General features: G+C 55.0%; 2 protein-coding genes across 7 annotated transcripts in view; both read right to left on the bottom strand.

The window, feature by feature from the left end:
- The window catches only part of ARHGAP8 (Rho GTPase activating protein 8), a 51,019-nt gene extending 38,212 nt beyond the window's left edge, over nucleotides 1-12,807 (bottom strand). For 2 of the 3 annotated variants that reach the window (XM_061418822.1, XM_061418824.1), the window contains exon 1: nucleotides 5,979-7,419. The gene's annotated coding sequence lies outside the window, so the exon portion shown is untranslated. Of the gene's footprint in view, nucleotides 1-5,978; nucleotides 7,420-12,771 lie in introns of those variants that run through there. The other variant, XM_061418823.1, reaches the window with a different exon arrangement.
- Nucleotides 12,808-22,111: 9,304 nt separating this feature from the next.
- PRR5 (proline rich 5) overlaps nucleotides 22,112-23,677 on the bottom strand; it is a 55,475-nt gene continuing 53,909 nt past the window's right edge. For all 4 annotated transcript variants that reach the window (XM_061418827.1, XM_061418826.1, XM_061418825.1 and 1 more), the window contains one exon: nucleotides 22,112-23,051. In XM_061418827.1, coding sequence (XP_061274811.1) covers nucleotides 22,573-23,051 — 479 coding nt within the window. In that variant the 3' untranslated portion in view covers nucleotides 22,112-22,572. The remainder of the gene's footprint in view (nucleotides 23,052-23,677) is intronic.

Here is a 23,677-nt window from a genome sequence, read left to right as displayed (position 1 = left end):
CAGCTAAGAGTTTGCCACCTGGTTATTCTGTGCCCTGGAGGCTGATGCAAAACCTGTGCAAATCTTTACGTTACTATCCAAACTGTGGAATATTATGGTACATAACAAGGAATGAAGGACGGACACCTGGTACGACATGGGTGATCCTCGAAAATATTATGCTAAGTGAAAGCGGGGCATGGAACCCACTCCAGTATTCTTGCCTGGAGAATCCCCATGGACAGAGGAGCCTGGCCAGCTACAGTCCGTAGGCTCACATAGAGTTGGCCACGACTGAAGCAACTTAGCACGCATGACAGAAGCCAGACCACAAAAGATGACATGAGTCCACAGAATGAGTCCATTCTAGAGCAGGCAGACCCACAGAGACAGAGAGTAGGCCACTGGGTACTAGGAAGTGGGGGTGGGGGTGGGCAGAGATTAGGGAGGTGACAGCAAAGCAGAATGGACTCTTTTTGAGGTGAAGAGAATGTCCTAAAATTGACTATGGTGATGGCTGCCCATATCTGCAATTACACTAAAAACCGCAGAACTATAAACTGGTAAATTATATATTTTGTGAATTATATCTTAGTAAAGGTGTTTTTAAAAATGAACAGTGCTAGGTGAAAACGGCACATACAGTTTGGTCTAGCTTTTGAGTAGTGAAAAGAAATAGGACATTGCTTTTATTTACTTATTTGTATTTTGTCGTGCCTCACGGCTTGTGGGATCTTAGGTTCCCCGACCAGGGACTGAACCCGGGTCCCGGCAGTGAAAACTGGTGAGTCCTAACCGCTGGACTGCCAGGGAAGTCTTCAGAACATTGTTTTTAAAATGCTGGCTTCTCTGAGTTCTAGAATTAGGATTTATAAATCCATTTATTTTTCCACGTTTGTCCCTTTTTCATGTTTGCAAAAGCCTGTATTACACTTAATATAAGGTTAAGTCATATAAACTAAATTAATAAGGTTTTATGAATACAAAAACATTTTAAACCTTGACGTCTTTAAAAAAAAAAAAAAACCCACTTAGTAGCTAAGTGCCATTTTCCATCTTATTTTACAGATGGGAGAACTGAGGCAGAGATCCGGGAGCCAGCCCCTGAAGCGCGGTGCTGTGGAACTCCAGGCCACTGGCCACAGATACAAAGAGCAGAGGGTCGGGGTTGGGGGCAAGGAGGGAGAGGCCAGCCCCCTCTCCAGGGGGACCCCTCAGAGCCAGCTCAGTGAGGCCACACCTGCCCACTTTGGGGGAGAAGTCAGAGTCCGTGCTGGTCTGTGACAGCTGCCCATGTTCAAACACTGCAATCTAATCTAAAATGAAAAAAAAAATCTGTATGCCCCAAACTCCACAGTTCCACACACCCAGCAGAATGTGTACATCTGTGTGACAAAGGACGTGGGCTGGAGTATTCTGAGCTGTAGAACTAAAACAGCCCCAAACTGGAAACGACCCGTGTCCACAGACAGTGAAGGGAGCTGTCGGTGTGGACGCTGCGTCTCGGTGGGGAGGATGGTGTCGGGTTATTTGGAGAACGTCTTTACGCTCAGATGCTGGAATAGTCAGCAGGGGAGGCGGGAGGGCTGTATCACCTTCTAGGAGTTCAGCTAAGAGAGAGAGAGAGACAGAGAAAGCCCATAACGGATGGCACCAATTTCCAAATCAAGGGGAAAAGCATGTGTTTTCTTAAAAACAGCTGGAGACGGAAGGATGGCAGGCGGGAGAAGCCCTTGACTGGCTCCATCACCCCGTTTGTCAGAGAACAAAGCTGAGGCCCGTGAGGCGCAGACAGTGGCTCGAGGTCACTCAGGGTGCCTCCCGGGACTCCTGTCTCAGTCTCTCTCCCCTGACGCAGCTGAGCCTGGGGTTCCCGCGTCTCCCCTCTGAGAGCTCTCCACAATTTGGGGGCCACGCCACCAGGGCCTGTTTCCTGGCGTCGTTTCAACCAGCCTCCCCCGGCCCCCTGCCGCTGTGAACCCTGCCAGCTGCTCCCCGGGGGGGCACTCTGCTGTCCCGGATGGCTGTGTGGCTTTGCCAAGGGTTGTGCCCTCTCTGGGCCAAGGTGTTGTAAGAGCCCAGCTGGCTGTGGGTGGAAGACCCTGGGCAGGGCACAGGGGGAGAGCCCGCGAGAGGGGGAGGGGCGGGAAAGAGGGGCAGAGACCCCAGGAACAGGGGGGTAAGGGCTCATGGGTCCCTGGCACACCCTTCTACAAGCCCCGCCCCCGACATGTTCTGGCTCCTCTCTGCCTGCAGTTCTGGGGGGTGGGGGTCTCACCGTGATGCCCCTTTTAACACTAGCAGTCCAGACGCTAGATCAGCCCCACCAACAGCCCACACTTAAACCGACGATTGGGCCTGCCTCCACCTCTGCCTGTAGACCCCCGCTGCACCCCTGCCCGGGGCCTGCCTTGCCTGCTTTCTTCACAGCTTTCTTCACAGCTCCGGAGATGGGGTGGGCTGGGGGTGCAGTGTGCACACAGGATTGGGTTTTCTCCTGGCATCATGCAGGGCACGGAGTACCAGGCAAGGGAAGCCCCACCTGGGCCCCCCGCCCACCTTCTCCATGTCAGGAACATAGGGCTGCCTTCCAAATCCTGCCTTCCCCAAGCTGGGGGGGGCCTGGGAGGGCAGCAGGGGTGAGCCCAGGCCTGAGCCCCTGTACCCAGGCCGGGCAGGGGCCCCCCACCCCGCCAGCTGCATCGAAAGTGAGAAAAGAAACTCAATCGTCTACGCCCACAGCTCGGGACCCGCCTGGGCGGCCGGTCTGCGGGAGCCCTGGCGGGGTGAACCTGGTCACCAGAGAGCCCGGCTGCCGGGCACAGGGGTCTGGGGGGCTGCAGCCTGTCCTGTGGGGGACTTGGGGCCACCCTCTCATTGCACTGACAGCTCATGACAAGCGGGAGGGGCTCCCGAGGTTTGAAGATGGGAGGGTGGCACCCTGTCGGCAGCCCACCCTGAGCGCCCGAGCTCCCAGCCCTGCGTGTCCACCTTGGCAGCCCAGCCTGTTACAAACAGCTTGAGAGCAACCAGCTGAGGGCACCGGGGGGAAGCCGGGCACAGGGGTGCCTGATTGGAAACCCAGGGGCTGCTTCCTGGGGGCCCGCCCACCGGGGGAGGAAACATCCAGAACATTCTTGCTTCAAAGCCTCACAGGATGCACTGACACCAGGGTGAGCCACCACGGGGCCCCAGGCCTCCCCCTCCGCTGCCCGAGTGGTGGGGTGAGGGGAGCTCCGGCCAACCCGGGAGCACAGCCTGAAACCCTGACCCTCCGGGGCCAGGAAGGCTTTGTTTTTCCTCCAGACTCTGCCGCAACACCCAGAGTGCTTGTCACTCCTGCTTTTTCCTTTGCAAGCTCAAAACCTGCACCCGGCCGCCTATCTCAAACAGCACAGGCAGCATTATCCGTTTTGAAGTTTGGGCACTGGGGCCTGAGCGTGTCACACACAATCCACGCTTTGTTGTAGTGAGGGAGGGCTGGGGGAGGGTAACTGTCGGGCTGAGTAGTCCGCAGGCCCATGGTTGAGGGAAATAGAAGGCTCACCTGCTGTCGTGGGCTGCTCACCTGCCGTCGTGGGCTGCTCCCCGGGCTTGGATCAGGGCCCGGGGGCCCACCTTGGCCCCCTGCTGCATGTGCTCAGGGGGACCCCACCCCGCGTGGGACGGACACATGGCCAGGGCAGGGGAAGGAAGACGCTCCCCCAACCCCACCCCATGCTGCCCAGGCGATCCTCAGGGAGGCCAGCGTACTGCTCCCATCAGGCCCCGCACAGCTGCTCTCCAGGCCCAGGAGCCCCACGTGGCTCTGATGGGTAGAGAAGGCCCTTGGAGCTGTGGGTTCTGCACCAGCCTTGTGATGGTTGGTTTTATACGTCAACGTGGCTGGGCTACGGTGCCCAGCTGTTTGGTCAAACACCAGCCTAGATGTTGCTGTGAAGGTGTTTGTGGATATGATTAACATTTACAATCAGAATCGGAAAAGGAGTACGCCAAGCCTGTATATTGTCACCCTGCTTATTTAACTTCTATGTAGAGTATGTCATGCGAAATGCCAGGCTCGGTGAATCACAAGCTGGAATCAAGATTGCCGGGAGAAATACTGACAACCTCAGATATGCAGATGATACTAGTAATGGGAGAGAGTGAGGAGAAACTAAAGAGCCTCCTGATGAAGTGAAAGAGGAGAGTGAAAAAGCTGTCTTAAAACGCAACACTCAAGCAACTAGGATCACAGCATCCAGCCCCATCACTTAATGGCAAATAGATGGGGAAAAAGTGGATACAGAGACAGATTTTATTTTCTTGGGCTGCAAAATCACTATGAATGGTGACTGCAGCCATGAAATTACAAGATGCTTGCTCCTTGGAAGAAAAGCTGTGACAAACCCAGACAGCTTAATGAAAAGCAGAGGCATCACTTTGCTGACAAAAGTCCGTCTAGTCAAAGCAATCATGTACGGATGTGAGAGCTGGACCATAAAGAAGGTTGAGGGCTGAAGAATTGATGCTTTTGAAATGTGCTGTTGAAGACTCTTGAGAGTCCCTTGGACTGCAAGGAGATCCAACCAGTCCATCCTAAAAGAAATCAGTTCTGAATATTCATTGGAAGGACTGATGCTGAAGTTGAAGCTTCAATACTTTGGGCACCTGATACAAAGAGCTGACTCATTGGAAAAGCCCCTAATGCTGGGAAAGACTGAAGGCAGGAGAAGAAGGGGATGACAGAGGACGAGATGGCTGGATGGCATCACTGACTCAACAGACATGAGTTTAAGCAAACTCTGGGAGATACTGAAGGACAGGGGAGCCTAGCATGCTGCAATTCAAAGGGTCACAAAGAATTGGACATGGCTTGGTGACTGAACAACAAACCTCACAAATGGACCCTTTCTCCTCGGTGGCAGGCGTCAGAGCACCAGCTCCATCACCCCCAGCCTCCCTCACCCTCCACCTGGGCCCACACGTCTCATCTCCTCCCGGGCCTCTCACTGCCAAGCCCTTTCCCTCTGAGCCGGGAATCACAAACCTAGGTTGGGGGACACGGACGCTAAGGTGCCACCAGCATCACAAGGCTATGCCAGCTGGAGCTGCAGACCAGGGGCATCAGCACGCAAAAGAGGCTTCTGACCACGTGACGGCTCTACTTATAATTCGTAGCAAAATGGTTTGTTGCTATAAAATTATATTTGCACATTACACAAATAGACCCTTGCAGCAATTATCCTAATGCCGTAGTTACAAATTATCACCTACTTAGCTCAGGCAAATCAGTACCAGACCTAATGTGAGTGGTGCAGGCGATGTGTGGGACGCACAGAGTGAGAGCCTACCCCCATATTTGCACAGCCCCACCCCCCGCTCAGGACGGGGGCACTGATGAGAGGCTCTGTGCGGAGGGCGGGGTGGGTTCGAGGCCATCCAGCGCTGACCCTGTATCAACAGGGAGGGCACCCAGGGAGAAAGGGGTTGGCAGGGTCGCATCAGGGCAGGGGTGCAAGTCCAGGAGTAAGGGGAGGGGCTGAGAGGGGGGCCACCACTAAGCTGGGACCCCAGAGTCTCGGGGTACACCCCATCAAGAGCAATTTTCACCCTTTTGTCTCAGCGATGTCACAGATTTACAGATACAGATTCACACTACCCACTCTTCATCACAAACACCACCCCGGACTCTGGCGAGAAGGCAGATGTAGCAGGGCCCGAAGCTGCTGGAACCGGGCATGACAGCTGGGGGAAACACCCAAAGGTGGAGACAGCAAGGTCCCAATGAGCTGCGACCTGCTGCACGACGTTGTCAGAGGCCTGCCTGCAAGGGCCAGGGGCGCTGGGCTGAAAAGACAAGGTGGGGTCGGGTGGGGGTCTGCTGAGCGCTGCTGGGGCCGCCCACCCGCTCCTGTGGTTCTTGTAGACACCAGCCTCAAGCCTGGGGGCCGCTCCCCTCCCCAGCATCCCTGGCCCTGCCCTGGTACCCAGTGCTCATTCAGGTGTGCGCCTCTCACCTGCACGGCCCTCAGGGGCGCATCTCAAACCTCTGCACTCCACCCCCGCTGTCTCTGCTCCAGCCACACAGGCCTCAGGCTTGAGCCTCAAACAGGCCGGGCTGTTCTTGCGTCAGGGCCTTTGCACTTGCTGTCGCCTCTCCCTGCAACACATCGCAACCGCAGGGAGTGAGTGATCCATATGGTTCCTGTTATGACCATTGGCTCAAGTCCAAGTCAATAATTCAGGCTGAATTCAAATCTGCCTCCTCACTGGTCCCCTTGGAGGTGGGATCCGCAGGGATAAACCTCCCCTCCACCTTCAGATCCTTCTGTATAGGAAGATCTGGCTACAGTTTAGCCAGGTCAAATAAAGACTTTTCCTTTGGAAGAGAAGCTATGACAAACATAGACAGCATATTAAAAAGCAGAGACAATACTTTGCTGACAAAGGTCCATATAGTCAAATCTATGCTTTTTCCAGTAGTCATGTACAGATGTGAGAGTTGGACCAAAAAGAAGGATGAGTGTCAAAGAACTGATGCTTTCAAATTGTGGTGCTGGAGAAGACTGTTGACAGCCCCTTGGACAACAAGATCAAACCAGTCAATACTAAAGGAAATCAACCCTGAGTATTCACTGGAAGGACTGATGCTGAAGCTGAGGCTCCAATACTTTGGTCCCCTGATGCGAAGAGCCGACTCACTGGAAGAGACCCTGATGCTGGGAAAGTTTGAGGGCGGGAGAAGGGGACGACAGAGCACAAGACGGCTGGATGGCACCACCGACTCAATGGACAGGAGTTTGAACAAACTCTGGGAGACGGTGAATTACAGGGAAGCCTGGAGTGCTGCAGTCCACGGGGTCGCAAAGAATTGGACACAATTGAGCAACTGAACGACAACAATGCAGCCAGAGAGAAAAGCACCCCAAGTCCCGGGGGTGATCAGGCCACCCGTACTTTCCAGAGCCAGGGACCTGGTTCTGCCCTCTCTGTGTCCGGTCCAGAGACCCCTCTGTACCCTGCAGCATTGACCCCAGCCCCTGCGCTGGCACTGTGAGCAAGCAGAACGGAGGAAGAGTCAGGGGAATGGGTTCCAGGCCGGGTCACTCCTACTCAGGGGGCCTCCTCAGTGAGGCCAGTCCACCCCCTCAGACCCTACTTCCCTACCTGTGAAATGGGCACAAACCCCGCCCTCCACCAGTACCACAGTGACGATCAAATAAAGTCCAGATGAGCCATCATTCTGAAGGGTTGGGCACTCCAGAGGCAGGTGAACAGTAATGGTCACCAGGGCTGTGCAAGCCAGGTGGTGATCAGAAGACAACATTAATCTTATTCAGATCCTGATAAAAAATAACTTATTTACGGCCCAACTCTCACATCCATACTGGAAAAACCTCAGCTTTGACTCTGGACCTTTGTCAGCAAAGTAATGTCTCTGCTTTTTAATATGCTGTCTAGGTTAATATGCTGTCTAGGTTGGTCATTGGAGAAGGAAATGGCAACCCACTCCAGTGTTCTTGCCTGGAGAATCCCAGGGACGGGGGAGCCTAGTGGGCTGCCGTCTATGGGGTTGCGCAGAGTCGGACACGACTGAAGTGACTTAGCATAGCAGGTTGGTCATAGCTTTTCTTCCAAGGAACAAATGTCTTTTAATTTCATGGCTGCAGTCACCATCTGCAGTGATTTTGGAGTCCCCCAGAATAAAGTCTCTCACTGTTTCCATTGTTTCCCCATCTATTTGCCATGAAGTGATGGGACCAGATGCAATGATCTTAGTTTTCTGAATGTTGAGTTTTAAGCCAGCTTCTTCCTTCTCCTTTTCACTTTCATTAAAAGGCTCTTCAGTTCCTCTTTGCTTTCTGACATAAGGGTGGTGTCATCTGCATATCTGAGGTTATTGATATTTCTCCCGGCAATCTTGATTCTAGTCTGTGCTTCATCCAGCCCGGCATTTCACATGATGTACTCTGCATATAAGTTAAATAAGCAGGGTGACAATATACAGCCTTGACGTACTCCTTTCCCAATTTGGAACCAGTCCGGTTCTAACTGTTGCTTCTTGACCTGCATACAAATTTCTCAAGAGGCAGGTCAGGTGGTCTGGTATCCACATCTCTTGAAGAACTTTTCACAGTTTGTTGTGATCCACACAGTCAAAGGCTTTGGCGTAGTCAATAAAGGAGATGTTTTTCTCTCTTCCTTTTTCAATGATCCAGCAGATGTTGGCAATTTGATCTCTGGTTCTTTTGCCTTTTCTAAATCCAGTTTGAACATCTGGAAGTTCTTGGTTCATGTACTGTTGAAGCCTTGCTTGGAGAATTGAGCGTTACTTTGCTAGCATGTGAGATGAGTGCAATTGTGTGGTAGTTTGAGCATTCTTTGGCATTGTCTTTCTTTGGGATTAGAATGAAAACTGACCTTTTCCAATCCTGTCGCCACTGCTGAGTTTTCCAAACTTGCTGGCATATTGAGTGCAGGACTTCCACAGCAACATCTTTCAGGATTTGAAATAGCTCAACTGGAATTCCATCACCTCCACTAGCTTTGTTTATAGTGATGCTTCCTCAGGCCCACTTGACTTCGTATTCCAGGATGTCTAGGTGGGTGATCACACCATCGTGGTTATTTGGGTCATGAAGATCTTTTTTGTACAGTTCTTCTGTGTATTCTTACCTCTTAATATCTTCTGCTTCTGTTAGGTCCCTACCATTTCTGTCCTTTATTGAGCCCATCTTTGCATGAAATGTTCCCTTGGTAATTTTTGAAAAGATCTCTATAGTCTTTCCCATTCTATTGCTCTCCTCTATTTCTTTGCACTGATCACTGAGGAAGGCTTTCTTATCTCTCCTTGCTATTCCATGAAAGTGAAAGTGAGAGTCGCTCAGTCTCGTCCGACTCTTTGCGACCCCATGGACTATACAGTCCATGGAATCCTCCAGGCCAGAATACTGGAGTGGGTAGTCTTTCCTTTCTCCAGGGGATTTTCCCAAGCCAGGGATCGAACATAGGTCTCCCGCATTGCAGGTGAATTCTTTATCAGCTGAGCCACAAGGGAAGCCCGAAAATACTGGAGTGGTAGCCTATCCCTTCTCCAGCAGATCTTCCCGACCCAGGAATCGAACCGGGGTCTCCTGCATTACAGGCAGCTTCTTTACCAACTGAACTATCAGGGAAATCCTTGGAATATCACAAATTCTTCAGTAATCCATCAGCCCTCCCACATACAATGCAAGCTGTTACAACAGCAAGCTGTTACACAGCTCCCCGACCTGGGAGCTCTGGGTGGGAGCAGAGCCCTTCACAGCGGAAAGAGCCCGCAGAGGCCCCTAGAACTTGACCCCAGGGGGTCACAGCCCCCGGAGGAGGTGCTTTCTGGAAGCCCCACACAGGCCCCGCAGGTTCAAATCTTCCGCCCTCTGGCTTCAACCACCCGCAGCTTTTCTGTGGATGATAAATGCCCTGACCCAGTCCCCAGGAGGCCTCCTTTGTTTTCGTTTTATAACCAGGTAGGGGGAGAGAGTGGGCAGGTTCCCAGAAGGTTCTGGACTCCTGACCTGCCAAACCAGTTCCTTCTATGGAACAGCCACTGGCTCCAGCCATCCAACTTCTTGTGCCCTGCTCTGACCAGGGTCACTGCAGAAAGAAGGGCTGGGGAACAGGTTCCAACCAAGCTCAGTCCCCACAGTCTTCCCTGGGTGTGGGGGGAGGGAGACGACTAGTCCTAAGAGGGGTAAAACATGGATAAAGCTGTCATGCCCTGTTTCAGGCACTCCATACAAATTACATTTGTTTCTTCCTCCCAGGAACCCCCTGAGTAGTTGACAGCACTGCCGGTATTTTATGAGGAAACCAGGGTGCAGAGTGACCAGCTCCTGGCGAGCAATTCTCAGTCACTTGGCCGGGATGAGGGCTCAGGGAGGCAGGCACCAGCGGCAACTGTTGACCAGAGCACAGCCCGCCTGCTCCGAGGCTCAGGACACCCTGCCTGCCTGGGAGGGGAGAAAACGGGGACCCAGGAAACTGGACAGAGGCCAGACCCAGCTGCCAGCAGCCCTGGGAGCCTCCAGGACGATGGCTGGGGCGGTGCCCTCCCCTGGGCATCTCCAAGGGCACCCCCGCGCAGAAGGAAACCTCCAATGTGCCCTGGGTGGCCAGGGAAGCCCCTGGATACACCCATCACATCTTCCTTGAGCATCAGTTTCAATCAAAAGATTGAAGGAAAAGTTAATTTACCTGAAAGGAAACTGAAAGCATTTCTTTTATCCCCAAGCTACTCTCACACAGACTTGAAGAGAAGTCACTGGAAGGCTTGGAATGTCATCCCCCAGGAGGCAGACCTCAGGGCCCTGGGGCTGCCCCTCCCTCTCCCTTCCCACCCGCTTGCCGCCAGCAAGGGCGTGGACGCTGCTGTCGCAGCTTGGTAGGCTCTCCACTTTCTGCCTGGCCATGTGACCTCAGAAAGTCGTCTAAACCTCCCTGCCTCAGTTTCCTCATCTGTAAAAGGGGACAGTAACAGCCCCTGCTCGTGAGGCATGTGTGAGTGAAGAATAAGGCAATAAGTGTGCAGTTAGGGGACTTCCCTGGTGGTCCAGGGGTTAAGACTCTGCCTTGTGGTTCAGGGGACATGGATTCGATCCCTGGTTGAGAACTGAGATCCTGCAAGTCGTGAAGCATCTAAGTCCGCGCACCACAACTGCAGAGTCCGGGCACCGCAATGAGATCCTGCGGGCCGAAAGTAAGACCCGGGGCAGCCAAAAGAAAAAAAAGCATGCAGGTAGGGCCTGAGAGCCTCAGCAAAGGTGAGTGTGACCTTCTGGGGAAGGATGGTCAAGGGCGTCACTTTACAGGTCAAAAGGCTGAGTCCCCAGGAGTGAAAGTGACCTGATCAAAAACTAGGTCCCTGACTCCTCCTGGGGCTCCTTGTCCCCATCCTGCTGCTCCTGTGCCTCCGCGTCCCCACTGGTGAAAGAAGGTAAGATCAGGAGGCGGGTGTGCCCGCCAGGCACCTCCAGGGTGGCGGAGCTCTCGCTGTCCCCTCTGTAACCATCCCTGAAAGCCTCTCTGAAAGCCACCATCCATGGTGTGCCCAGGACAGCCTCACATGGCGCTGGCTTGTCAGGGAGATGCCAAGATCCATGGGATATTTAGTCAAGTTTCCAGACCTCAAAACATCTCATTACAGCGCTCACTGATGGAGCGGCTAAAGATGTGGCATACATAGACAATGGAATACTACCCAGCCATAAAAAAGAATGAAATAATGCCATCTGCAACGATACGGATGGACCAGGAGGGCATTCTGCTTTGTGAAGGACGTCAGAACAAAAGACAAATACTCTGTTTTCACTTACTTGTGGAATCTAAATAGCAAACGAATATAACAAATGAACAAGCATCTCACGGAGGTTGCATTTCAGTGACTCAGTGATATCATCCAAGTGCATTCATGCCGCCCACACCTGACCACCTGTCAGGTACTGCCCAGGTATGTCTACCCCCACCTCACACGTGACTTATCCCCAGCTTCTGTGTGACCTTAGTGTGCCCACTCTTTCCTGCCTACGTCTCACCCATTTCCCAACTCAATGGTCACCTCCTCCAGGAAGCCCTCCCAGACCTCCCACAAGCCTCTGGCTTCCCTATGTCACACAGAGGCTTGACTGGGAGTCCCCCTTGGACAGGGACTGCAGAGGTGGCCGTCCACAAGGACTAGATGGGTTCAGGCCTGTGCACTGTATCCGTCTTCACCCCTCGGTCCCTGCTCTGCCGCTGGCTTGAGAAATGGCTTAAAGTCACCGAGTTAAAGCAGAAACTCACAAACAAGAGCCTAAAACCACCGACAAAGACCGACCGAAAGATATCTGGTGGTGAGTCTTAGATTTTGAGTTCTCACCAACACAAGCGTCAACACCGCATTTCACAGACAAGCAGCACCGTGCTCTTTGGAATCCACACAGCCCTCTGTCACAAAACCTCAAGTCTGTGAGCTCCAGGCAGTCAAAGCCAGGTCCCACCCCGCCCAAAACTCAGGAATTCCTCCCCGCCCACCCTGCTTCCTTCTCCCTGGGAGCTCTCCACACAACTGGCCAGGCCCTGGGAAACCCAGGGCTGTGGACAGTGGCCCTGGGCTAGGGTTTGCGAAAAGGGAAGGTAACCCGGGGCTCTCTCCGAAACTGGCAGTTTGGGAGGCTGATTTAACTTCGGGGCATATTAAGTCTTGTTGTGGGGAGGTGGGGGGGTCCATCCCCTGTGACCAGCCAGCGGTAACCACCAGCTGGAGCCCCTGAGCCTGAAGAGACTCAGCACATGCTCTGCCTCAGTCTTCTCATCTGTGAAGCAGGTCGATGGCTCCCAAGTTCGGGATGAGGGAGCTGCTGTGCGGGCGATCGGGGACCCCGAATGAGGGGAGGAAAAACGGGGAGGTCGGCGAAAGTTTGGGCTGAGATGGCCCAACCAGAACAAACCCAAACAAGCAACCAGAACAAACGCAAACAAGAAAAGGCGGGAGAAGCGACGGGGCTGGGAGGGAGGTGGGGGACGGGGTGTAGGGAGGGGGCTGGGAGGAGAGGCGGGGTCGGGAGGGGAGAAGGGCGGGAGCGGGGGATGCGCGCGCGCGCGTGGAAAATGGGAGGTGGGGTGTGCGGGAGTGGGCGAGGGGCCGGGCCAGGCTGGGGCGATCGAGGCTCCCCAGGTACCGCGCCCCGCCTCGGCGTGCCCGCCGGAGCATTGGGCCGGGCCTCAGAGCCCGCGCCGCCTGCCCGCCCAGGCCCAAGCGGGCTCCCTCCGGCGGACACCCCGCCGCCTTACCTGACGCAGCCCCACGGGCGCCTTACCTGGGCTCCGTGTGTCCGGCGACTCACCTGGCCCCGCCCCGGACGTGGCTCTCGCGAGGCCGCGCCCCTCGCACCGCCCCTCCCGCGCCGTCTCCCTGGAGCTCAGGACTGGAGTGACCCAGGGTCTCCGCGAGTTACCATTTCTGCGCATGTGCAGAGCCTCTGCCCCAGCCCTTCGCTGTTGTCCAGTCGCTCAGTCGCGTCCGACTCTTTGCGACCCCGTGGACTGCAAGCTCTCCAGGCTTCCCTGTCCATTACCAACTCCCGGAGTTTGCTCAAACCCACGTTCATTGTGTAGATGACGCCATGACCCCCTTAAAGTGAAAGTGAAGTCGCTCAGTTGCGTCCGACTCTTTGCGACCTCATGGACTGTAGCCTACCAGGCTCCTCCATCCATGGGATTTTCCAGGCAAGAGTACTGGAGTGGGTTGCCATTTCCTTCTTCAGGGGATATTCCTGACCCAGGGATGGAACCTAGGTCTCCCGCATCGCAGGCAGACGCTTTACCATCTGAGCCATCGGGGAAGTCCTACTGACCCCATGAGTTGGGGTGTCATATACTCAGGAAAGGCCCCTTAGCCCTGGAGGTGCCATTGAAGAGTCCGGGGCCCCAGGCAAGGGGAGGATTGGTCTTCTGATAGGATCGCATTCGAATCCAGAGGGCTTCCCTGGTGGCTCAGTCAAGAATCTGCCTGGACCCGAGTTCCAACCCCTGGGTGGGAAAGATCCCTGTAGAAGGGCATGACAACTCCAGTATTCTTGTCTGGAGAATTCTGTGGATAGAGGAGCCTGGTGGGCTCCAGTCCATGGGGTCACAGAGTCGGACACAACTGAGTGCCTAATGCTTTCGACTCTCATCCAGAGAGCAGTTCAGGAGCGGCATTCTAAAGGTGGATCTTTCTATCAGGCTGGATGTCTGTCGCCCACCTTTCTGGCTGCAGCTCTGTCTCCACCGCCTCCCAGCCAGTCTCCCTGGTTTCTGAAGGTCAGTGCCCTCTCAGGGCTAAGTATGCATTTCTTTTCATCTCTACCCACTCCCCAGCCTCCTGCTTTCAAAACAGCCTATCACCAACTAAATGATGATCACCAGCTAACTCTCCTGAATCCCGACTCCTGTTTCTGGATGCCCACGTGACGTCTTCACGTGCAGAACTTCGAAGGCAGCTCAAGCCCCACACGTCCACCTGGACTCCTCTCCTGGGTGTCCCACCTCCTTCTCCACCAGCCCCTTCCAAACCGAGGGCGCATCCTGGGCTCCCCTTGTTCCCTCACCCTCCACGTGTGGTCCTAGGATGAGCCCCGATAGCTCTTCCTTGAAGACGTGTCACAACGCCACCACTTCTCTCCACCCACACTGGTCCAAGTGGCCCAGGCCGCCAGCATCTCTCACGTGGCCCAGGGCAGCAGCCTCCTGACCCATGTCTTGGTTCTGTACTTGCCCCCTTCCCTGGTATCAACACAGCAGCTCGGGTGGTCCTTCCTGAGACGCTGTCCTGCCCCCTCTTCCCCTCCTCCTCTCAGGGGTGGGGGGGGGCACAGTCCCAGGCTGCCAGGCACGGAAGGTGGTGTGGCTGCTGGCAGCTCTGGGGTTGCGTGTAGGGGGCTCTGTGGCCCCCAGTGGCCAGTGTCCAGCCGCCAAGACAATCGGGTGTATTGACCCTCCCCATTTCTAGGGGACAGGGGCATCTGACTGCAGAGGCCACATGTGGTATCACCCTCTGCCACAGACTGGTGCAGAGTCCAATCACATGTGCCTTCACCAGGGTACAGCGAGCAGTTCAGGACACTCCAGTTGGTGGGATGGGCTGGACTTTGCCTGGAAGTTTGAGGAAGAAACAATTCCTGCTCCGTCTTTCCCTCTCCCCGACCCTAGATGAAGAAGCATGGTGCTCCTGGGATAGCAAGCAGCCATCCTGGGACTGCAAAGAGATCTAGGATTGGGATAAAGCAGAGATGGCAGGGACCTGGGTTCTTGGTGGCCCTGTAGAGCCCCTGGATCAAACCTGGCTGAGGCCCACACTTCCTTGGGCATCAATAGATTTTCTTATTGTTCAAACTAGTTTGGACTTTCTAATTCTTATGACCAAAAGTATCCTCTGATAAAACATTGTTATGCTCTTTAACCAAATTGCAAAGAGTTTCTCTCCTTATAGCGCTAGCAGAACAAAACCCAGGGAAGACCTGGGTGTCTGAGCCCGAGATACACGACCATTCCAGGGATAGGAAGGGGGTTAGACAGACCAAAACTTTATCCTCCCCAAGGTCAGGACAGCTTAGGGACTTCCCTGGGGGTCCCAGTGGCTAAGAAGCTCCCAATGCAGGGGGCCCAGGTTCCATCCCTGATCAGGGAACTAGATCCCACATGCCACCACTAAGAGTTTGCATGTCACAGCTAAAAGACCCCGCATGGGGCGACGACCCCACGTGCTGCGGTTAAGAACCAGCACAGACAAACCAATAAATATAAAGCTTCATGCCAGTCGTGCTAACCGTAAGCATGAAATAAGTGAATACAGTTTAATATTAATGGGAACCAGTGCTTGGCTCTAAACTTCAGCTGTCACCTTTCCGAGGCGGGCCAGCATTATGAGGCTGTTTGCTGACTGCAGTATCTCCAAGTGTCCAGTCCTGTGTCCAGCACATGGTAGTCACTGTTCTCAATATGAATGAATGAATGACAACAGTTTCTATTGTCCCCCAAGCAGCTGCCTTTTTCTGTGCAAAGAATCTGTGACCATCCTGGCATGCGGGCTTGTTCACCTCTCACACCCCTAAAAGTGAAAGTGTTAAGTCGCTCGGTCGTGTCCGACTCTGTGTGACCCCATGGACTGTAGCCCACCAGGCTCCTCTATCCGTGGGGATTCCCCAGGCAAGAATACTGGAGTGGGTAGCCTATCCCTTCCCCAGGGGATCTTCCTGACCCAGGAATTGAACCGGGGTCTCCTGCATTGCAGGTGGAATCTTTACCGTCTGAGTCAGCAGGGAAACACCTGCATGTTATTATTTGTACCCTGCTTGCTCCCAAAGGACTTTGGAGGTGAGAAGACAGAGGGGTCCATGGTGCTGCCCTCTAAGTCATGTGCACGTGTGAGCCCCTGGATGGATCGGGAAGGGGGCCTGTTTCTAGGTCAAAACTCTTCTTCCCTCTCAAAACATGGCAAGGAAATGGAGGAGATGCCCCATGACTTACATGCTTGAAGGGTTTCAGCTAGTGTTTATGCTGCCTTTTGTGGAATATAAGCATCTTTTATTATCAAGGTAAGATCAGTCTCATGAAACTGGGACAATTTTCTGGTTCAAAAAGCGACTTTGGACAGAAGTAAGAGAAAACACCCCTCTCCCCTTCCCCGCTGGTCTATGACTAGCAATGTAATTTCATGGTATAAAGATGTGTCGGGGGGAACGCTGCCCTCCTCGCTTCTGTGTTTTGTGAAAATCTCATACAAATTCCACAACCACAGCTTAGTGATATTAAAACATACACAGTAAAGCAGTCATACAGAATGATTCTGGGAAAAGAATGCAGGTGTGTCCCGCCATTCATAATAAAAGGCAAGAAGTAGAAAGAAACTGTGAGACCCACAGCGGCTTCCTTTTTGCTTCTTTCTTCTGTTTTTTTCCCCAAGCACGTCTAATCAGTCACCCACCAGTTAGTCATTCCCTTTTGTAGCTGTAACAATGACTCCTTGCATTTCAAATGCTTTGCGATAGAAAAGAACGAATAATAACGCAAAATGAAGGAATTACATCTGAATGGTATTATTCCCAGCTTTATTAAATTTGCTCTGTACAAATGTTTATGAAGTCGGAGAGTTGCTTTTCCCCTGAGCTGCAAATTCCACATTAATAAGTGCTGGGGGATGGGAGCTTGAAAGGAAGGAGGAAAGAAAGACCCCTCGTCAGTGGTCCTGGGCTTCTCGTTTGTTTTTTTCCCAAATTTAACTCTCCCTGCCAGCTGCTTGAGCCGAGATGTGGTCTGCTTTGAATCCTACTAAAACCATGAAACCAAAATTTCCCCACCAAGTGTGGGCTCGGGCGTGATATCCAAGTCGAGCCAAAAGGCGTCTAGGAGTTCGTGTTCCAACCCTCCCCTTTATGGGCACAGACCAGTGAGGTGAAGGGCTTTATTTGCTGCCGTGCAGCCCAGCCAGGAACCCAAGCAAGGTTTCCCGACCGCCTGCCCTCCTGTCGTGTGCCCCGGTCCAAATTTTAAGCAAATGCGTTTGGTTGTTAGCAGTGACTGCACACTCAGCACACGCCCCCTGGTGTCTGCTGCCGCTGTTTGGACCCAAGTCTTGAAACCCTTTTGATTTACAACTGAGCAGGTCTCATCCTGATGCCTTTTTGGTGTCAGAGTGGAAGGCTGGTTGTGTCCTCTGACACTCTGCACCTTTCAAATGACTTTGCTGTGTGCAGACTCCCCACCGTATTAGTCTCTCCACCTAAGGTGGCCAGACCTAGGGGTTTACCCAGAGTCCTTTGCAACCAGGACCCTGACATTGACTAGACTCCACTGTTGTGACCTACACCATGAGAAAGAAGGCGGCCCTGCAGTGTTTTATGGGAAAGGGAAGCCTCAGATGTTCAGCGGGGGCAGGGGGCGGGGAGGAGGGGGCTTGCAGTGGATACAAGGTTAAGTACCTGGGTCATGATTGCTATTGGTGCTGGTGACAGTTGTGGGTTTGGCCCAGGATAACTGGTACATTGTTATGTGGTGAGAGCACTTCCATATAGTGGGAGTGATTTCTGGGGGGGAAGCTTCAGCCTGCAGCCACTTGAAGCAGGATTTTAGCTTCTGGCCAGAGATTGGAGTCAGGCCGCAGCAGTGAGAACACTGAATCCCGGCCACTAGACCGGTGGCCAGGACCTGCCCGTATGGCTTTGCGGAAAATGGGTTTCCACAAAGAAATGGAGAATAGTGAAAGAAGTGAAGCGTTTGTTAGAAGAGTGCGTGTGGATAGACACATGGTGGGCTCAGAGAGAGAGTACCTCCTTTGCTTGGTTCCGTTTATTCGGCTTATCCCAGTGTCCCCCCCTGTCTGCACACACATCTCTTGGCCAAGACAGATTCTAGCGAAGAAGACTATGAGTAGGTTGACAGCGCTTCCTTTTGACCTCCAAGAAGCCTTCCTGTGCATGTATAGTTGGGAATGTCTCCTTGACCTCGAGAATGAGAAATACGAGGTCTTTCATCTGGGCAGGGCTCAGCTCCTCCTCATCTTGGAGTATCTGTCCACAGGGTACGAACTCCAGCTGTTCAGCCTAGGGCCCATCTATCTCCTGCCTTGGGAGCATCTCTGAGTGGTAGAAGCATCTGTGTGGAAGGAGCATCTCTGAGCGGTAGGAGCATCTCTGTGTGGTAGGAGCATCTCTGTGCAGTAGGAGCATCTCTGAGTGGTAGGAGCATCTCTGTGTGGTGGAAGCATCTCTGAGTGGTAGGAGCATCTCCCTGTGGCAGAAGCATCTCTGTGTGGTGGAAGCATCTCTGAGTGGTAGGAGCATCTTTGTGTGGTAGGAGCATCTCTGAGTGGTAGGAGCATCTCTGAGTGGTGGAAGCATCTCTGTGTGGTAGGAGCATCTCTGAGTGGTAGGAGCATCTCTGTGTGGTAGGAGCATCTCTGAGTGGTAGGAGCATCTCTGAGTGGTAGGAGCATCTCTGAGTGGTGGAAGCATCTCTGTGTGGTAGGAGCATCTCTGAGTGGTAGGAGCATCTCTGAGTGGTGGAAGCATCTCTGAGTGGTAGGAACATCTCCCTGTGATAGGGGCATCCCTTGTGCCTTAGCAGCCTCCCTGTGCAATGGGAGCATCTCTATGGGGTGTGAGCATCCCTGTGCAGTGGCCACAGTAGTGGCAGCTTTTCCACCAGGCCTGTCATTTGCAATGGTTTGACGCACTGTTCCTGGAAAGAAAGCCTCTAGCTTGGCCCTCCCCACCTCCTGACAACTGTATGCCTGCACTTGGTCGTTTAGTCAAGTCCAACTCATTGCAACCCCATGGACTGTAGCCCGCCAGGCTCCTCTGTCCGTGGGATTCTCCCTGTAAGAATATTGGAGGGGTTGCCATTTCCTACTCCAAGGGATCTTCCTGACCCAGGAATTAAACCCGTGTCTCTTGCGTCTCCTGCATTGGCGGGTGGGTTCTTTACCACTGTGCTGCATGGGAAGCCCCAACATCTCTAGGAGCTCCCAACATCCTTTAACAAACTCCTCTGTGTAATATGCAAGAATCTGCTTCCGTGGCTTGCAAATAAGAGCCCTGCCTGGCTCTGCACCCTCCTATTTCAGACTACCCTGTCCCTCCTCCCATGCCCAACACAGGCTGACATAAATTCCCACGGTGAAAAGAGTAATGTCAGCATGAGAAATATTTTTGTGATGATGTTGATGACACTTTACATTTTTATAGCTTTTTGCAGCCTGTTAAAGCAATTCTGAGCTCTCTGCAAACACATTCATCAATGAGAAGGGGTCTTGGGGCTGAAACCATCAGTTCATTCATCCATTATCACCTTCAGGTCAAAACCCATTAAGTGTTTGCTGGGCTGCACAGCCTGTCAACTGCACAGAGCTTCTTCATGAAGGGTGCTTGGTAACTCGGGGTTCATCATCTACAGCCCCTGCTCTGCGTGTGTCCACAGCGCACAGACGAGCAGAAAAACATCGCCAGTCACAGGATATTACATCTGGAAAGACCCGCACTACAGATCGGGAATCTCGGCCCAATATGACATAGCAAGGTCATGACCGATTCAGAATCAGAACCCTGGGTCCTGGCTCTGCCCATGAGGGGTATGCAACAATGCCGTCACCCAGTGTCAGCCTTCTCTCTACCCACAGACCACCTTCCTCTAGAGTGTTTGGGTAAGAGGAGTGTATCAGTCAGTCACGCCAGGTATGCTGCAGTAACAAACATCCCCGGTCTCAGGGGCTTACACCAACCTGGGTCTACTTCTCACGCATGCTGCCCATCCACAGCCCCCTGAGAACCGGCCTACTCTAGCAGCCTCATCTGGATACTGCCAATCTCCACGCAAAGAAAAGGAGAGCTCTGGAGGATCTCTGCCTGGCAATGAAAAGATCCAGTGCCAAAGGGTCCCTTTGCTCAGAACTGGCTGGGCAGAGCTGGTCACAGCACACCACCCAGCCCCAAGGGGACTGGGAAATGTGGGCCTTCTGTGTGCTCGGAACCCGAGCGCAGCTGGTATTGGGTGTAGCTCACAGCACGCGGACCCCCAGGATCTGGCTGAAACGCAGATCCAGCATCAGCAGGTGTGGGCCAGTCTGAGACTCTGCATCTGAGAGCAAAGGGGAGCGTGGTCAGGAGGGTCCCCTGGAAAACCTACAACCAACCAACTAACAAACCACAAAAATAGTGAGCCGGTCTCTTGAACCCCAGCCCTGGAGATGCAGACAGATGATCCACTGAATAAGGGTCCATGCTAATCAACCTTCAGTTAACAAGGGAACCAGCATGTGCTGGGCACTGAGCTGTGGCCGAGGGCTCAGTGGGAACAGGGTAGGAGCCTTCCTGCTGCACGGGGCTGCCTTCTCATGGGGAGATAAGTTAATAATGAACTTATTTCGGCAGGAGGATTTCCCAAGAGCTCATGAAGCATCTCTCGGGCTCCAGGCAGCTATATTAATAGGTTTTCCACTGTGTCTCTCCACTCTGCTCTCTAAGACAACCACATGTAAGCTTCTGATTCCACAGTTCCTGTTTTCAGGTCTGAATTTCAGACTGACCAGTGTTGTGAATCAGTGGGGAAATGGGTGGCGGGGGAGGGGTGGGAGAGGAGACCATGGCTCAGGGGTGGGAGGCGGGCAGGTGATGGAGCAGACACAGGGCTACAGGCCGGCCTTGGCCACAGCTAGCCTGGAGCCTGGCCTGAGCTCCCTGAAGGCCAAAGTGAGACATGGTCAGTGGTGCGACCTTGGGTGCCAGGTTTGGTTCTCGGAGGGGACACCTGGGTTTCACCTTGGACCAAGGCCCACATGTCTCTCTCTGATAGTTCTGTGGATCTAGAGGCACCAGGAATACCTGGTCTTCGAATCTGAGTTCCCTGGTCCTGAGTTTTCATTCATAATTTACCAATCCATAGCAAGACACTTTGATGCAGAGCACTTTAAACTTTTTCTGAACAAGGTTGGGTATAAAACATGGATACGCTCAAGGCCCACCTTGGCAGCCTGCCCCTTAATGGGGGGCTTGGGGGCAGCCCAGGTTGGAGGCCCCGCCTGAATGCCCCAGAGCTGCTGTGGGACCTGGGTTCAGCACCTACACCCGCTGGGATTCCGTTTTCCTACTGCCGCGGAGGCGCATCTGGCAGGTGTCTGGGGGCGCCCTTCCTCCCAGGGTGGAGCAACCTGTCAAAGAGCTCAGAGGCTCCTACGAAGTTCACGCCTGATCGTGGGGCCATGTGCCAGCCAGTGTCAGAGCCCCCAGGGATCAGATGGGCCTGGGGTGCTCAGATCTCCAGCACTGGGGACATGAGGGCAGAACAGGGCCTGAGGGGCCCTCCCCACTGCGGGCAGAGCGCAGGCAGCCAGCTCCCCACCTCAACCACCGCCCTCCGCCTGGTCCTTCAGTTTAGAGGGAACCGGTGCCATAATGCACTCGCTCCATCCCAAGCAGGTCCCAGGCCCAGCCTGGGGTTCCATACTGGAGCTGGGAGCCGAGCGGGCTGCTTCAGCAATCTCAGCCCCACCAGCCGAGCTGAGTGGCTACATCCTTGTTCTCGGACCAGGCACAGGCTCCTGGCCCCATCTCCCAAGCCTGCTTCCCAAGGCTGCTCCCTTAGCCACTTCTCCCCGGGACCTTCTCAGTGCTGGAGCGGTCACAAGGCCCTGTGTGGTCAGAACATCCCCAGATCAGACCGCAAAGCTGAGTTCCTGCACAGCCGCCCCCTGGGCACCCCACCCTGGGCTGGAGCAGGGGCTCCTGGCCTGTGTCTCCCACCAGAAGACACTCGTCCGCACCGACAGCTCCGCGTGCAGACCCCCAGAGGCTGACACTTGCCACCAGGCATCCATGTGGCAGTACCCATCACACCGGCTCACCCGCCCTGGGTCCATCCTGTTGTCTGCTCATACGTCACCCAGCCCTCACGTCCAACCAAAAACTGACTCCATGGGAGGGGAGCCCTTGGAATGGGTCACGGTCTGCCCCGACCCCCGGCCAGAAGGTCCCCATCCAGCGGCTCAGAGCTGACCTCCAGGAACAGGAAGGGGAGGCCCTGGTGAGCTGGTGACCGGCCTGGGGCTGAAGACCCTGTAGGGATGTCCGTGGAGCCTGGCATCACAGACACAGCTCAGGAGCCAGGTAGACAGGTTTTATTCCACCCAACCCCTGCCCACGGCCCCCCTGGGCAGAGCAAGGGCAGGCTGCTCAGAGAGTCTGAGGCAGAGTGGCGCACAGGTGGTCTCGCTGTGGCCCCAGGCGAGTGACAGAGGGAAGGTGGGTCAGCCACCCACCCTGGTGTCGCTCCAGGGGCCTGGCCAAGCTGAGGGGTTCACAGTCTCCATGGTGTGGATGCTGGAGGGCTGGGGTGCGGGCCATGCCTAGACACGCACACAAGGCTGCCAGGCACCTGATGGGCCCCCAACGCCCCAGAACAAAGGTGCCGGGGGTGGGTGGGGGAATCTGGCAACAGTCTTTCTGACAAAGACAGGAATGCCAAAGTGGCCGACGTCGACAAGGATCCAGACGGGAGAGTAGAAAACGCTCGCGCTCACGCACTGCACACACACGCGGGTTCGGTAGAATCGCGAGGCTAGAGTCACACGACGCTCTGCCGACCCCCCGCCCCATCAAACTCGGACGTGCCCGAGCCCCCGCCCCGGCCAAAGTCAATGAAGATCCCCTCCGAATCCGAGTCGACCGACTCCAGGATCTGGTCGACCAGGTTCTCGGGGCTGGAGGAGGCCGGGGAGCCGCGGGCCACGCCGGGGCCGGGCTTGGGGGGCTGGGCCGGCGGGTACAGTCTGTTGGCGCAGGGCCCCGACGGGGGCGACGACGGGGAGGTGCCGAAGGCCCCAGCGGGCCCCGGGCCGGGCGTGTCAGCGAAGCCCTGGGGCTCGGGGCAGGACGTCATCTCGGAGACCGAGTGCCGCCGGATGCCCGCGCCGCCCGCCGCCGCGCCCTCGGCCTCGTGCTCCGCCACGGGGTTCAGCAGCGGCGTGTTGTAGCTCTTGGAGCGCACCACCGGGTTCTTGGCCAGGACGTCCCCGGAGCGGGAGCGCCGCAGGTAGTGCTTCTCTGCGGAGAGACCGGCGGAGAGAGCGTTATCAGGCATGGCCGGCCAGGCGCGGGGCAGCCCCGGCTCCCGCACCCACCGCGCGCCCGGCTCTGCACCAGGCTCCGCTCCAGGGAGGGGAGTCGGGCCCCGCCCCCGCGGACCTGTGGCCATCCTGGGGGCGGGGGTGTCCCCGGGGTCCCCTCCTCCTCTCCTGGGGCCGCCCCCCTCAGCCTGGACGGGGCGGGGGCTGGACGGAATCGCCCAAACGTTTGCACACGTGCACTGGCCTCCTGTCCCGACCCGCAGGAAGTCACCAGGTCCAAGCACTTGCTACATGCCAGCACCTACCCAGGCGGACAGAGCCCCGACCCTCAGAGCTGCGGTCCTACTGTGTGTGTGTGTGTGTGTGTGTGTTGGGGGGAGACTAGAAACCCTTTTGGGGGGCCACAGCTCAGGCAACGGCAAACACTGAAATGGGGCAGAGGATGAGGGCAGGGCTGGGGTTTATTCTTAACCCCGGGGAGAGGACGGCCATGGGGGCGGGGCTCAGGCTCCCCAGCTCAGGACCTGCGGTTCCACATAGCGACCACCAGGTGGCAGGGCTGAGCGTGGCCAGCGGCCCAGGGGCCATTCCCGGACCACGGGA

Source organism: Bos javanicus, chromosome 5 (assembly GCF_032452875.1).
Source record: "Bos javanicus breed banteng chromosome 5, ARS-OSU_banteng_1.0, whole genome shotgun sequence".
Lineage (NCBI taxonomy): Eukaryota > Metazoa > Chordata > Mammalia > Artiodactyla > Bovidae > Bos > Bos javanicus.
The sequence above is the reverse complement of the archived record's forward strand: the minus strand, read 5'-3'. Positions and strand labels throughout refer to the sequence as shown.